The sequence below is a fragment of the Euwallacea fornicatus genome, chromosome 19 (genome assembly GCF_040115645.1).
Source record: "Euwallacea fornicatus isolate EFF26 chromosome 19, ASM4011564v1, whole genome shotgun sequence".
NCBI lineage: Eukaryota > Metazoa > Arthropoda > Insecta > Coleoptera > Curculionidae > Euwallacea > Euwallacea fornicatus.
The window spans coordinates 3336739-3351627 of NC_089559.1; the positions used below are offsets into that span (position 1 = coordinate 3336739).

Sequence of the window (14889 nt, forward strand, 5' to 3'; positions counted from 1 at the left end):
TTAGTTATAAAACATTGTCATCCGCCAGTGATTTACTGCTAACTGAGCACTGAAACCAAAGCAGGGCGCTACTGGTGAATGAAAATCATGAATTAACTAATTACACCCATGTTTATTTACTTAAAAACTATTTCTGCATAAATTTGATTTATGTGATTATAGACTAAAAATTAAAGTATTTATTAAAACATATATTTACATTAAATAATAAAATATTAAAAAATATATTGGACGGGGAGCGATAAGGCTTGCAACTAATATCACATAAAAATTAAGTACCTAGTATCCCTAAAACTAAAAATAATTACTCAGTAAATGCGCATTAACATATCTATTTTTATCAAATTTTTCAAAATTTTCTTTTATATGCATTTTTCATCTACTTTTATTTTGTATTTATTTTTTAAATTTTATTAAATTTGCTCATTCTCTAAATTTCGCTTTTACGAAGGATGGAAGCGGTATCAAGTACAAGAACATATTGAACACAATCATTCCCAAAGTGAATGCGAATGTAATGCCAATGTTCAAGTCAGAATCGAGAATTCCGTTGAAAATGTTATCTCCTGGGTCTCGAGCGTACCTCTCAGAGAGAAAACTTTGCCCACTAGCATATCTGATGGAAGAAAGCCCTTTAAGAAAATTTCCATGAGGAAAATATTAAAAATTACCTGCAATAAGGGTTGGTAAACCCATTTGCTGTGGACGTTTCAATCAAATTCATGCTGGTGCAATTGTGTTTATCGTCAAAAGGCAGAGGTCTGCTTAAATCTCCATGGAGGAACACTTGTCGGTTCAAAAAAGCCGCTGCATAGCGGGTTTGGGTCGCAAAGGTCACACTATACAACCACTCTTGCAGACCCTTAATGGATCTGCTCGATAAAAAGAATTAGTCTAATGGACTACAAGAAAACAATTTTTACCTTAAAATCCCACTGCTCAACGTAAGGCAAATGCAGACAATGTAGATATTGAAAATTGCTGCTAAGAGGTGGTTTTTGACTATCATGAGAGTGGCCATGGTTTGTTGCTCCGCGAACATGTAGCAGGCCCACAGCACCAGGGAGAAGAAGAGATATTCCAGGGGTTCGTCCAGGGATCCAACTAACCTATGAAGCTTCTGAAGAAAATTTCCTTGATTATCCATTTTACTTACGGAAATATTATAGCTCCTGCGGCCATGCAGGAAGTGAATGAGAATGGAATACTCAGAATATTGTAGGTGAGCAAAAATATGGTCCCTCCATACAAACCTTCCTGAGACTCTTGGAAGTAGCGAGTGCGGAATATTGGAACTAAGACAAAAAATTATGATCACGGATTGTATGGTGGGGCTTCTGGCACTCACATAAAAGCACAGTGTTCACTATTCCCAGGAAATAAACCCCTACGAGACAATTTAACACCAATCCACTCCTACTGACGAAAGTATGCTGAAACAGGCCCATTTGGTTGTAAAACGTCCATAATATGAAGAAATAAACGGGCAACGACAGAAGCCTTAAACTCAGCTGCTTAATCCCGCTCTTCTTGAAGGCAAAAGTGGCTGCTACTAGTCTCCTAAATTGTGAAATTGTTAATTACGTAGTAATCGAAGAAATCATTTCTTAACGCACGAGCGTGCAATATTGCGCACGAGGCGCAAGCGAGGGCAGCAATCACGCGAGTGCATTAAGAAACTTTCTTTAGAGTGATGTATTTCGGTGCGTGTTACGACATTTTGCTCACAAATAATAATTTTGATAGGGAATGACGTTTTTGTCACTACTTGTCGTAAAGTGACTGTTTCCGTTATGGAAATTAAGGTCTAAATAAATATTTAATATTCATTTGTGCGCAAAAATCAATATGTTGCACTTAATATTTAAAAGAAGTACATGTAAATTGTCCAGGCAACGCTGCAGGAACCGATTTTTCCTAACAAAAGGGGCACTTTGTATTCAGGAGGGTGCACTGGACTCATAGTTCCTTTCCGGTACATATTTCCCTCAATTTTGAATTTTTCCACCAATTCTGCTATCTGGTGATTGCTCTCCAGGAATCTTTCCCTGGATCTGCGATCCACAGTCGAAAGGCACACTAGAAAAAAAATGCTTATCTAAAATACAGAAGGAAAAATGATATCGTCTCGTCCGTAAAGAACTCGTGCTATAATAAGGTAGCTATTACACTTGTGGAAATGTGTCAATTCATAGTCCTTTTGAGAGATGCCACTGGGTTTTAATAATATACTTTAATTACATTTTTCCCTTTCGATTTTTTTCAAAGCTTAGAAAATTTTCAGCTTAAAATCAATAAACTGATGCAGTGCACTGTTCGACAATTTTCGCCCTTAATAAAACGCCCTTGATTTTTTATTTTTAAGTATAATTAGCTAAAAATCAGAGCTTAAAATCAAAATTTCCAGTAACGTCCCAAGGCGTCGAGGTAAAGAAAACGAGAGATTTACTTACAATAATACATCAAAGGGTTCTCTAATTGAGGACAAGGGAACTCAATTGCATCGAAATATTCCAGCATTTGTCTGGTTCCTCCTGCATATACAGTGTCTCCTGAAAAATACATGATTCATGACTGTATGAATACGATTTCGGCATGCGAATCAAACCTAAACAAAGATATAAAACTCGATCTAAAAAGGGAAATACGTCGGATCTAGGTTTCTCCATAGTGAGAATCACTGCAGCTCCGTATTTTTTGGCTGCATTGGAGAGAATGGAGACTACCAAGTAGGTGTTGAGAGGGTCTAAGTCCCAGGTAGGCTCATCCAGTAAAAGAATTACTAATTAATACAGCAAAAATATTACTCAGTTATTAAAGGAAATAATGGAGAACATACTCGGGTCCTTAATGAGCTGAATCCCAATCATTAACCTCCGATATTCGCTCTTGGTCAAATTCTCCACGCATCTGTTGGAAACTTGAGATAATGCCAAATCTGCCATAACTTGCTTCACTTTAGATTTCTTCAAGTAGCCCGTCAGCTGTGAAATAAGAGCTGGAAAATAATCCTGTATAATGATATTTTAAGTACCTACCCTTGTAGGGGTGTAATAGAGAGTCTGCTCTACTGTGAGGCCCTCAATGAGGTCGCACTTGTGAGTAACATAGCCACAACGCTGCTGGAATAAACACACACTTATTGGCTGGCCATTGAGAAGGATCTGCCCTCTGATTGGCCCTTGGGCCCTTCGTGAGATGACGTCAAGGAGGGCCTTTTTGCCACTACCTTGACAAAAAAATAGATAAAATATTTATAAGCAAAGAAAGTACCTTTAGAGCCCAGTACTGCCAGTACTTCTCCAGAGTGGACAGTTAAAGATACATCCTTGAGGATTATTCCAGTTTTTATATTCCCAACCACTCGTTGAAGACATGAGCCTGGTTCCACCTTAAAATATTTTCGTTTTAGTTAACAGTTCTTTATGAGTACTTCAGATTTTCCTCACCTGCCCTGAATAAAATACCCCGGAGAGCTCCAAAGTGTAATCGGTACCAATCATTTTTTCAGCTCAACACAATGGTACTTCTTAAAATCAGGTGCTACACAAAGCATTCGACACCTGCACAACTTTTACATTTCTTCGATAAAGGAACCACACAACAGGGTCCTCTACCTATATAATGGTGCCCAGCGTTAGTACTTCTAGCGGTCTTCACAGGTAACTGATCGCCAGGTAAAGTCAATTGCGAGAGGGGGAGGTGGAAAGTCATGGTAACTGGAGAAGGATGGGTTTATACCAGATGGTCTATAGGCAAGCGACGAAGCGTGGTCAAAGTGGAAGAAAGTTTAGAACAGTACCAGGAAATAATGAATTTTTAAGCAGATATTTTTGAGACCTTAAACAGATACTATTGTATCGTACAATTTCGATATATCCCTAAACATCGACAAGGCTTCATTATAGTAGCAAGTACCCAAAATGTAGCTTTTTGGGGTATCGAAATTTATTCTTCGTAAAAATTTAGATTTAAGTAGGTTCAGGATCGTACTCCTGATAATTTTTGGGAAATGAAGATGAAGGGTCGAGAATTCAGAAGTTTCAATGGAAATTCCATTGCTAGTTTGCCTTCTTACTAGAATCAAAAAGACAGCCACAAGGGAAAGGTGCCTTGTACCAAATATACCTTTAAATTGCTCTCAAAATACCCCTAAGGTTAGGGCTACCCTTAGGACAACTTGGAAACTCGTGGCACAATGCCAGTTTGAAATAAAATTTCAGTTTTCATGGTTAAAAATATTTTCAATTAAATGTAGAAAATTTCTAATATTTTTGTACCTTAAGGACGCTCTAGGGAGTTTCTAAGGATTTTACTATCTCAGATTTTGAGTCAAAATCTCATATCTGAGGCATGTTTTACCTAAAAACTGATCCAAACCCAGTTTGAGTGTCTTGCAAACACTTAGAGATATTTTAAAGTAATAATGGGGACTTTTTGCGCCATCGTACTTTTCTTAAAGAAAATTCTGATGTTATAAAAAATTTATGTTTATGTTAATTTGAAGTCCAATAACACATTTCATGTGAATTTGAAGAGACCTTAAAGCGAGAGAAGTGTTTTTTCTTCTTAAGAGAAGCTTGAACGTAATGAGCGGGTTCTAAAATTTTAATTAAGTCGTTAAAATTAGGGCGTTTTAGAGATTTTTTCCGGCCAATTAGAGGATTTTTCCGTTCTCCTAAACAGTTTCACCCTGTAGCTTTCATCAAACCTTTCTTCCTCGACGCACACGTTACAGCACCTCCGACCAAAAGTGTATCTTTACAGTACCAACGTAGATGGCAACTTTTAGCCGCGTTGGTACCTACCGGATTCTTACCTGGCAGCTACGTCACGCCGTTGGTATTCGTTGGGTACCGCCGGTGATGGTCGCAACTAGCACCATAACAGTTAATTTCCATTCTTTTGCCAACAAAGTGATTCAACCCAGAATCTGGTAGTTCAAAGTGCCATCCTAGTGACCAGAATTGCTAAGGCTTTTTATTAACGTGAGTGGATTGTGGTGATCTTTCAGTGATGGGTAGTAGAGAGAAGTTATGGGTGAGTATTTGGTGAGATTATGTAGGGAAAGGGGATTTACTTCGTGAATTTGGGTCTGCGAGTACAGTTAAAGTGCAGCTAATCTTGGTAGCTGCGAGTAAATAAGGTTAATTAGTGGTAATTGGGCAAGTGCTAGTTTAATTTTAGGTGCGAAATTAAGCTTGATGACGGTTCCTAACCGAAACAGGATCCTATCTAAATAGAGCGTCTTCTAGAGTGCATAATAAATTGTGCAAAACTAATAAATCTAAAAGTAAGATTTTCTCTAATAACATAACAATGAATTTTGCATTTTTCACTCGAGTTAACTGACCATTATTCTCAATTTGCATAATACGGGCTTGTGAAATTATATGCAGGTTGTAAACATGTACGAGAGGGCAATAAACCCTCTCGTGATGATTATGATACAATCAGAACCATTTCACATTCTAATTGATCGAAGATCAAGGTTTTTTTCTAGTGAGTTTTCCGTGAGACACGCCACTGTTATGAGTGAAAATCTGAGAAAAAGTGAAACTTTCGAACTTTAAATTGCCGTAATTATGGTTAAAAAGCAAGGTTGACTTTTTATTGTACTGGATTTGTTACAAATCTGATAGGAAGGAACCAAGGCTGGCGTTTAGAGAATTGAAAGTTATCTGTTACCACAGTTTAGGAGAATACTTGCTAAATACCTATTTAAAACACATTTAATCAATTGGGCACGATTAACTAAAATGCGAACTTAATTGAATTTGAAAGCCGCAGAACGCTGGAGAATGTTGGCATGATGCTGCCTGTATCTTCTCTCATCCTTCTTCTCCATCATATTAATTAGTTTCAATTTCACTTACAACATTCATTTTGAAATTTAATCCCCTTCACGCAGGTAAATTTTTCCAGAATCCTAATCGGAGCATTTGCCACGATTTCTTTTCATTTTCATTACCATTTCCATTACCATTACCATTACTATTTCAATTACCATTTTCATTACCATTTCCATTACTATTACCATTACCATTTCCATTACCATTACCATTACCATTTTCATTACCATTTCCATTACCATTACCACTTTCATTACCATTTCCATTACCATTACCATTTCAATTACCATTTCAATTACCATTTTCATTACCATTACCATTTCAATTACCATTTCCATTACCATTTCCATTACCGGTTCAATTACTATTATCATTATAATTTTCATTGCCATTTCCATTGCATTTCCATTATCATTACCATTACCATTTCAATTACCATTTTCATTACCATTACCATTTCAATTACCATTTCCATTACCGGTTCAATTACTATTATCATTATAATTTTCATTACCATTTCCATTGCATTTCCATTACCATTACCATTACCATTTCAATTACCATTTTCATTACCATTACCATTTTTATTACCATTTTCATTACCATTTCCATTACCATTACCATTACCATTTCCATTGCCATTTACATTACCATTACCATCTCAATTACCATTTTCATTATTATTTTCTTTACCATTTACATTAACATAATATTCTCCATATTTATCTACTAAAATCGTGTATACTAATTCTAAAATTAATAGTTCAGATCCTGCTTTTGTTTTTGGTCAAATCGGTTGGATGTAAAGCTCTGCTTCATCTTGGGCGAATTCCTAGAGCGTGCTGTGCAGCAAACCTTCTATTTCTGTGCTAGTAAGAGGTATTCTAAGCTGCATAAATGGGCCAGCAATAGTTCAGAATATTCGTAACTCAACAGAAGCAAATTTGATTTTGTTTGTTGTTACTTCAGAGTAAAAGTCAGTGCTTGCTCTCACCTGGATAAAATGTTTGATTGTTCCGCTCAGAAAATTTTTTGATCTTTCTTCTGATCCTCCCCCCCCCTCTCTGTCTCTCTCTCTTTCTCTCTCTCAGGTTATCGGTAAAGGATTGGATATATGCATTCAGTAAATTGGATTGGCCTTATTCAATTGTTGAATGATCCACAATTGACTCGGTTTACAACGCACTAATTCGTAACATAACTGCGTCGGAATAATGACTCCAAGGTCGCCTTACATCACACAACATGCTAATTGTCAACATTTTTTTGAATTTGCATGCTTGATCATGATGCCATAATATGCAAATTGAATACCTACGAAATCCGCAGCCGAATGGGCGATAATCAAAACTACTCATACTCCTTATTAAATAACCAAATACTAATAGCGGATTATGCCATAATTAGAAGCGGGCACTCGCACACGGTATGTTCGTGGTACCTACCTGCAGATGGTATTAAGTTGTAATAAGCACTCTCTGGCGGACATGTGTTTAAGTACAGTTACGCTTCTTCAATTTAACCGGTACCATTGGTCCCGAGGGCAAAACTACATTCCGGAGAAAGTCATTTAGCTGATGAAACACCGATTGATGGATTTTATATTAAAGTGGAGCACCTTATGACATTGCACTTGTAGTCCCAGAATGAGTATACCTAGGTATTCTCGCTCTTCTGTCTCACCTTTGCTTAATGGCAATTACGATGGTCTACTTGAGCCAATTAGGGTAAAATTGTCATTTCCTATATGTGGATTTTCTCTTTTTTACGACCAGAGATACTGGCATCTGCTCAACGACATAGAAAGAGAGCGTTCTTGTTATCAGCAGGGCGTGGCCAGTCAAGAAATTGATGAGGATTTTTTTCGGAAGAACAACAGATTTTAAGGTGAAAGTGCCGAGTGGAAATTACATTAAAGTGGAATTTATCTCGCCATAAGGTCTCACCATCAGATTTTTTTTTATAAGGAGAAAGACATATAGAAAATCCATAAAAGCAGGTTAAACCCAAGGCATTGGCGGCATGCGTTCTCGATATATCGGCATTCGAAGTTTGAAAAGTGGTAAGAATAATGTTGGTGTTGGATATCACAACTGTGGTTTTAAAGCCTTGGAAAATCGTTTTAGGACCTTCATGTTAGAGCATCTTCAAACTCGAAAAAATAAGTGCTAAAGTGACTTCATATCTCAGAACCGATAGAGATTTCGCAAATCAATTTGTGTAGGATCAGATAGGTCATCGTCAACATTAATTTGAGCTTTTTTTTTAAGGCAATCCCTCTACGTGTTCTCGAGATACTGGCATTCGAAGATTGCAAAATGGTAAAAATAGGGACACTTTCCCCCTCGCAAATTTTCAGTTTTTATTTTATACGTTATTTTTCAAAAAATGTTTTCATTGTGGGAAATTGTTGCATAATATTCCAATAAACCACATTAATCTAGTTTTATTCCGAAACCGTCACTCAATTTATTCGACAAACCGGTATCTTAGTCTCCCGTTATGATAGCTAAAGCCACTCAAATTGGAAAATTGATCAGCTATGGGTATAACTTATAGGGCATTGAAATATGCACATTAACGCATCGAGCAGTAAAATACTGATAAAGTCATATTCCCACGTAATACCGCCAATTCGAACATAGAAACATTGTACCGATCTAAAATTTTGTCCCGATGCTGCGGATAAAGTCGTGTTCCCATTGATCTTTCGTGTAAACCTGTTATGTTTTTGTATTTTTCCAATTTATTTTACATACATTAGCTATTACCTAATTATGTAAAAGTTTTAATCATTATGTCTGACGTGTGTTAATTGGCCCCAGCAGGACGTAGAAACTGGACTTCAAATGCATTACTTTTAGGTTCATTTGAACGTTTATTTATTGAATAAAATTGTTAAAGTTAATCAGTTCAAAACCTCGGTTATTCACTTATGCATAAGGCTCAGAGACAATTCCCCATTAGACCGCCATTCTCACATTAAATTGGCCGATACGTAGACACTTAACCGTTAGATTTATTCATCTATGTGTGCGGCCTTAGATACTTTACTACGTTTTGGACATAATCTCACTGAAAATATAATAAAAATAACGAAAAATTCCCATTGTTCATGCAGCTCAAGCAGTCACTAACCTTCTTCAAGGCTGATCGCAAACCACCCGACCTTTTCTTTGCCTTTTTGGTCTGCGATACGGTTTACAGTAGTGCAGACTACTTTGGCCTGTTTCAGGTGAAATGAAGCGGCCATCGGGGTCACAGTGAGTTGGAAAAATGGTACGAAGTCGTACCCCGTCTCAAGGGGGCGGCTCCCAGGGCTTTGAGATGGAGCGAAAGTACTCGGTACCGTCGAACCCGGACGCCAGAACCTTCTCAGGGGCTGGTTCCGAAGACCTGCACGCCTGGTCGATTTATCGGTGAGTTTTTGTGTTAATCACACTTTCATTATTTGAGCAATATCATTGTTTTCCGTGTTGAGTAAGTGTAATGAGGTAAGCCGATGATCTACTCAAGCTAATTGTTCGGTATCACAAGTGGTTATTGGGCCCTTCCTTCTTCAGTGGAGCAATCTTTCTTTTATGCAAGCTTCGTTGATGATAATTCAAAATAACATTTGCATTACGTCTTGGCAAAAACATATCACAGATATGTTAAATAGTACGCAAACAACAGTGGCGTAGCACTATTCTTTTTCCGGGTAAAATATATTTAAATTTTGATGTTCTGACTCGTGCGGCAGTCATCTTATAAATTTCAGCGATGTACACATCCCACTGTTCAGAAAAATCAGTGGTGTATCATATGGATATTTCAGACAATTTCTTGCAGTAACTTTTAAAATATCTAAATGTATGGAAATGCATGTGTATCTGATACGCCTGTCGGGTGTATCACTAATTAATTGAATTTTTAATGATATTACCGATATTTCAACTAAATTTCCCACGCAAAAGGTAGCGACGTAACAGGTTTTCTCTTCAACTGGCAATAGAGCGCTTCACTCGTAAAACACCTAAAAACGGAAAAAAACAGCGGCGTAGTCACATCATTTTAATTCGTAATTATTTTCTTAAATGCGATTTCGAGAAAACCTACGAGTATATCTAAGAACTACGATTCTGAGTTTTAATCAAATATTGCGCTAATAAAATTTCGTATTTAAAAAAAATTTTGTTGCACTATTGGTTTTTGCTTATGGTACTACTTTAAACACTTGGTCAATCTAAATATTTGCAGGCAAAATTTAAACTCGGATTTCACAGACAGCGCTCTCGGATCCACGGACAAGAGTCCTTTGCCCTATGGGAACTTCCAGCTGAGGGACACTACTGTCCAGTCCATTTTATCGCACCCCCGATACGGACCCAAGTGAGTTTTTTAAGTGCCATAGGGACGAAATAACATTGTTTCCATTCAGATCAGCTCTGGGATCCAACATGTACACATACCTGAAATTCGGCCTACCTAGGGTATTCCCCCCTAATCACAATGGTTCCACTAGGTCGGGAAGGGGAACCCCGCAGCAATTTTCTAGAAATGCTTCCAGTAGACCTAAAGCCAGGTAAAAAATCTGTTATATTTTTGTATAGAGTTCATGGGTTTTTTATAGGAATCAGAAATTAGGAAGTAGGGGCCATAGGGAGGGTTCCTCAGGGTATGACAGTAGTGACAATGAGGCAGCCCATAACCTGCAATATAAACATAATAGGAAGTACCGATCTGACCCGGATTTCCGCATGCAGAACACCCATCCTTCTTACCATCATGGGGTAAGACACACCCTCTTTCGATTATAAAGCACGATGCGATCATTCAATAGGCACACCCACTTAATCATTCAAATTCAAATCGTTGCATGAATAACGACGGGTGCGTTTACACTCTAGTTACATATGGACAGGCTCGATTTAACCCATATTAATATGTTGATCTGAATGGACGAACCGGAAAATTTTGAATAGAAGATTTATATACTCCGAGAAATAGTTTAAATTCGGAATTTTTTGTGTTTGTGCACAAGTAGGTACAATGGATATGAAGTAATCAAATATAAAAAAAAGACAAAAATCAATTCTAATCAAGTGAAAATTACAAAATGGACACTTGAAAGTAAATCTGCTTTGTGGTCATTTCATTGCTTTAAAAAATCAAAGAAAAAAATTAAATATTATGAAGTTAAAAAAAATATATGTATGTTTTAAAAAATGGTTAATTATATACAGGAAAATTTTTATCATGTAAGTAAACATTCTGTATAGGTTCAAGAACACCAGCCAGCTTTGCCTTTAGCGGCCCTGCAACAAGGAGGCATAAGGCCTATCAACACCCAATGGGCGAGAAATAAAAGTATATCAGAGGCCAATCTTCTAGCGATGGAGTACACCAGGGCATATCATCCAGCTTCCCCTCAGCTTCACCATCTTCAAAGAGACCCACGCAGAGCTAGTGTGGCCGAATTCGCACACCATGGGTCCCACCATCACATTCACCACGATATTGTGGATCAAAGGTAACTTTTCCACTTCTTTATGGTCTTTTCCAACCCTTACTGAATGTTTTAGCGTGATTAGCCACCACAGTAAGCCAGTATCTAAAGCTGAAAGCCAGTTCTCCATTCCGGTGTCAAGGAAAGGCCCTTCGGTCATTCGTTCGGACTACACGGCTCAAGAGGAGGAGATCAATGCAGGGTTTATTTATCCCCATTTGCAAGCTAATCAGATCAGCTTGTGGCCCACCCCCACTTCATGTTTCAGCTCGAAGAGTCATTTACTAATTAGTGAGGCCTCGTTTGAAGCCAGAGGAGGAGATTTGTTCGCCATTATGGCCACTTCTGAGAAAGAGGGGACTGCTGTTTTGGATCTGATCGCAGGAAGGAGGAAGTTAGTTCAAGGAGAGGTGAGTTGGACTTAAATGTAGGTAGCGATGAAATCGCATAATGATTGACTTAAGAAAACACAGAAAATGAGGACAATTTAGACTGATAAACTCAGAGAAATAATATAAGAGAAGTTGAAAAAGAATAAGAAAATAAAGTGAGTTTTCTCAGATTTTGCTTAATGGCCAAAGAGTGAGGACTGACACTTTGGAGAGCCGAGTGGCCTATGCCCAAAGCGACTCCAATTTATGCGAGGATATGACAGCCCTCCAAACCATGAGGTCGGTAACATCTACCATTTCTCCACATCTCATAACAACGATTTTTTGCAGATTCCACTACGACCTCAAGAAACCAACAGACAAACTAGGGTACCTAAAAATCGATTCTTCAGATCGAGTAAGCTGTCAAAAATTATTACTCATACTACAGAAAATTGTTACTTATTTGTTACTTGCAGATAAATCTCCTAATTGAGGAGCTGGGGTTGGAACAAGTGAGGAACACGAAAGTGTCGGCCATGACCGTTTCGGAGAAGAGAAGACTTAATGTGGCGTGTCATTTGCTTCAAGATACTGACGTGGTCGTCTTGGATCAACCAACAAGAGGGATGGACATATTTGATACGTTTTTCTTAATAGAGTAAGTAAATCAGTTATTAGTGTAACTGTTTTGTGAGATTGAATTAATCGATTTTTTGTCCTCTAACACCAGTTCAGGTTACTTTCGGTTATCGTATTTTCTAGTTTATTCTTTTATTGGTTTAGAGTTTTCACTATATTAACATTTTTTACTAAAAGCTGGCGCTGCCACTGACGTTTTCACAATTTTAGGTACTTGCGCCAATGGGCAAACGGAGGTGCCGGAGGCAGCTCCCTAGGGCGCATCGTGATCCTAACCCTTCATCCACCCACTTATGAGATATTCATGATGCTTTCCCGCATCCTTTTGGTGTCCGCTGGAAGGGTCATGTTCAGCGGACGTAGAAGGGACATGTTGCCATATTTCGCCCTAGTAGACTATCCCTGTCCCAACTTCAAAAACCCCTCCGATTATTACTGTGAGTAGTGCTAAGGTTGAATTTTAAAAATTGATAATTAAAGGTGTACTTCAGTGGATTTAGTGACGTTAGATGATCTATCAGCTGAAGCGATGCTGGAGTCCTCTCAGAGGATTGAACAATTGGGGGAGATTTTTAGACAGAAGCAGCCCCCTTTGAGCGAACCCGGACCGCCGTCGGCGTTGCCGATGCCTGTAAGACGGTCCAATTTTCTCGTCCAAGGCTGCGTCCTCTTTACGTATGTTCAATTCGGCTTCATTATCTTCAATCTTACGATTTTTTTTCCCAGGAAAGCCATGGTATACACGCAGCCAAACACTTTCATCAAATGGTTGACCCTCGTGATGTTGTCGGCCTCACTGTCCTTAATCTTCGGGGGGATCTTTTGGGACGTCCCCAACACGGATCCGCAGCTGATTTTGAACGACCGATTAGGTTAGTTGCGAAGGTCACCTAAAGCTATATTTTTGTCTATGAATTGTTGCAGGGTATCATTATGCTGTAATGTGCCTGGCCCCATGGCCACTGTTGCTCTACATGACTCTTAACGAAATTAGGAGTAACAAGAGGACTGTAGAAAGGGACATTAAGGATGGACTATATGGTAGATTGACCTACATCATTACAAAGGTCGGTTTCGACATTATGTCCTCACATTCTTAACTATCGATTTTTGTGGACTTTTCTAGACTGTAATTAACTTATTTCCTTCCCTGTTCATTTGGTTGATCTATGTGATTCCCAGCTACTCAATGTGTGGTCTTTACATGCAGAGCCAAAATAACTATGATGGCTTCTATGTTTACATAGGTAAGTTTTACTTCCAGCAATTTTACAGGCTTCATAAAGATTTTACAACTATTTTAGGTGTAATGTCGCTATATTTGTGCTGCCTGCAGAGCCTTCAACTGGCCCTAATCTACCTCCTGCCCTTCTCAAACGCATCCTCTATTATAGCCAGCATTTGTTCTATCTTGTTCTTCTTGGTCAGCGGCTATATGTTGCATTTCAGGTTGGAATTTGCCCTTATTAATGAGTTGACACTCTTATGTGTTCTTTCAGGGATATGCCATCATATGTGAGTTGGTTGCGGCATATAAGCCCAACATCCTGGTTACTGCCCTACGTTCTCAATAGAGAGCTTAGCCCTGAGGCAATAGAAAGTAGTGCTGTCATTCCTCGCTGCAGAAATAGACAGGCATGTTATTTCAAGTTATTGAAAATCTTCATTCGTTACGGAAAGCAGAGGTTTTTCGCTTGTATCCTTACTGACAGTGACACTGACAAAGCACTTGACACATAAAGGAGGTTTTAATATGAACAAAAGTCAAATTTTATTAGTTATACGCGGAGCTTCTAACCTTATACATATGTCAGATTGTGTCACTGTCAGTTGTCTGTGTAAGGGAAAAACATCTTCTTCCATAGGATCAGACTGCAAATTCTCAGTAGATTGTTAGGACAAGGGATAGTAGAATTAGTACATCTCACTTGTCCAGCAGTTCAATCTGAGAAGATCTAACAGGGTCGAAATAAGGGATGTTTTTGACATTTAGGTCCAGCAGCAAGACATTATAGTTCAAGTCGCTTGTCCACCTCCCAATGGAACTCAAGTGCTCTTCAACTACGCATATTTACCCTTCCAAAACCAAATCTACGACTACAACAATGTGCCCTTGGCCCTTTTAGTTTTTTACTTAATTTGTATTGTTTTCGTCTTCGTCGGGTTCGTATGTAATTGCGGGAGGACGAGGAAAGGTCGGAATCGCTATGGAGATTCCAATAAACCTTGAAAGTTCCCTGTTTTTAGGGTAATCTAGGCAATTTAGGGCCCCAATTTGTACATATTATTAGGTGTTAATGATGATTTGTACGTATTTTTTTACTTACTATGTGTACGATGCAATAATAAAATAAATGTATAATTTGCTGAAATTTGAACTTATTAAAAACAAAATGACTAAAAATTTCTCAAACAAGTTTAAAGCATCATTGTTATACCGCCAAAAAATCTCAAAAAATGTTTTTGGCTCTCTTTTCTACTTTTTTCCAGATGTCTGTTTGCATTTTTTACATACTTTTTTTCAACCTTTCTTCCC

The 14889-nt window shown here is 38.1% G+C and overlaps 2 protein-coding genes across 3 annotated transcripts; one reads left to right on the top strand and one right to left on the bottom strand.

Moving 5' to 3' along the window:
• Nucleotides 1-92: 92 nt before the first annotated feature.
• On the bottom strand, nt 93-3682 carry LOC136345280 (ATP-binding cassette sub-family G member 5). Its single transcript, XM_066293415.1, has 12 exons — nt 3450-3682; nt 3274-3391; nt 3039-3229; nt 2840-2984; nt 2609-2782; nt 2454-2552; nt 1878-2079; nt 1349-1560; nt 1157-1295; nt 924-1109; nt 672-872; nt 93-616 (listed from the first exon to the last, which is right to left on the bottom strand). The coding sequence occupies exons 1-12, from the start codon at nt 3501-3503 to the stop codon at nt 424-426; spliced, it is 1914 nt and encodes a 637-aa protein (XP_066149512.1). The 5' UTR covers nt 3504-3682; the 3' UTR covers nt 93-423.
• A 1097-nt stretch (nt 3683-4779) lies between these two features.
• On the top strand, nt 4780-14725 carry LOC136345278 (ATP-binding cassette sub-family G member 8). Of its 2 annotated transcripts, XM_066293413.1 has the most exons (19): nt 4780-5040; nt 8123-8173; nt 9088-9271; nt 10092-10223; nt 10273-10416; nt 10465-10624; nt 11114-11364; nt 11417-11750; nt 11902-12011; nt 12063-12129; nt 12191-12372; nt 12564-12790; nt 12845-13028; nt 13080-13225; nt 13278-13420; nt 13480-13600; nt 13658-13802; nt 13853-13988; nt 14347-14725. In XM_066293413.1, the coding sequence occupies exons 3-19, from the start codon at nt 9129-9131 to the stop codon at nt 14581-14583; spliced, it is 2862 nt and encodes a 953-aa protein (XP_066149510.1). In that variant the 5' UTR covers nt 4780-5040; nt 8123-8173; nt 9088-9128; the 3' UTR covers nt 14584-14725. The 2 variants fall into 2 exon arrangements, with proteins under 2 accessions (XP_066149510.1, XP_066149508.1); XM_066293411.1 differs by lacking the exon at nt 8123-8173.
• Nucleotides 14726-14889: the final 164 nt, after the last annotated feature.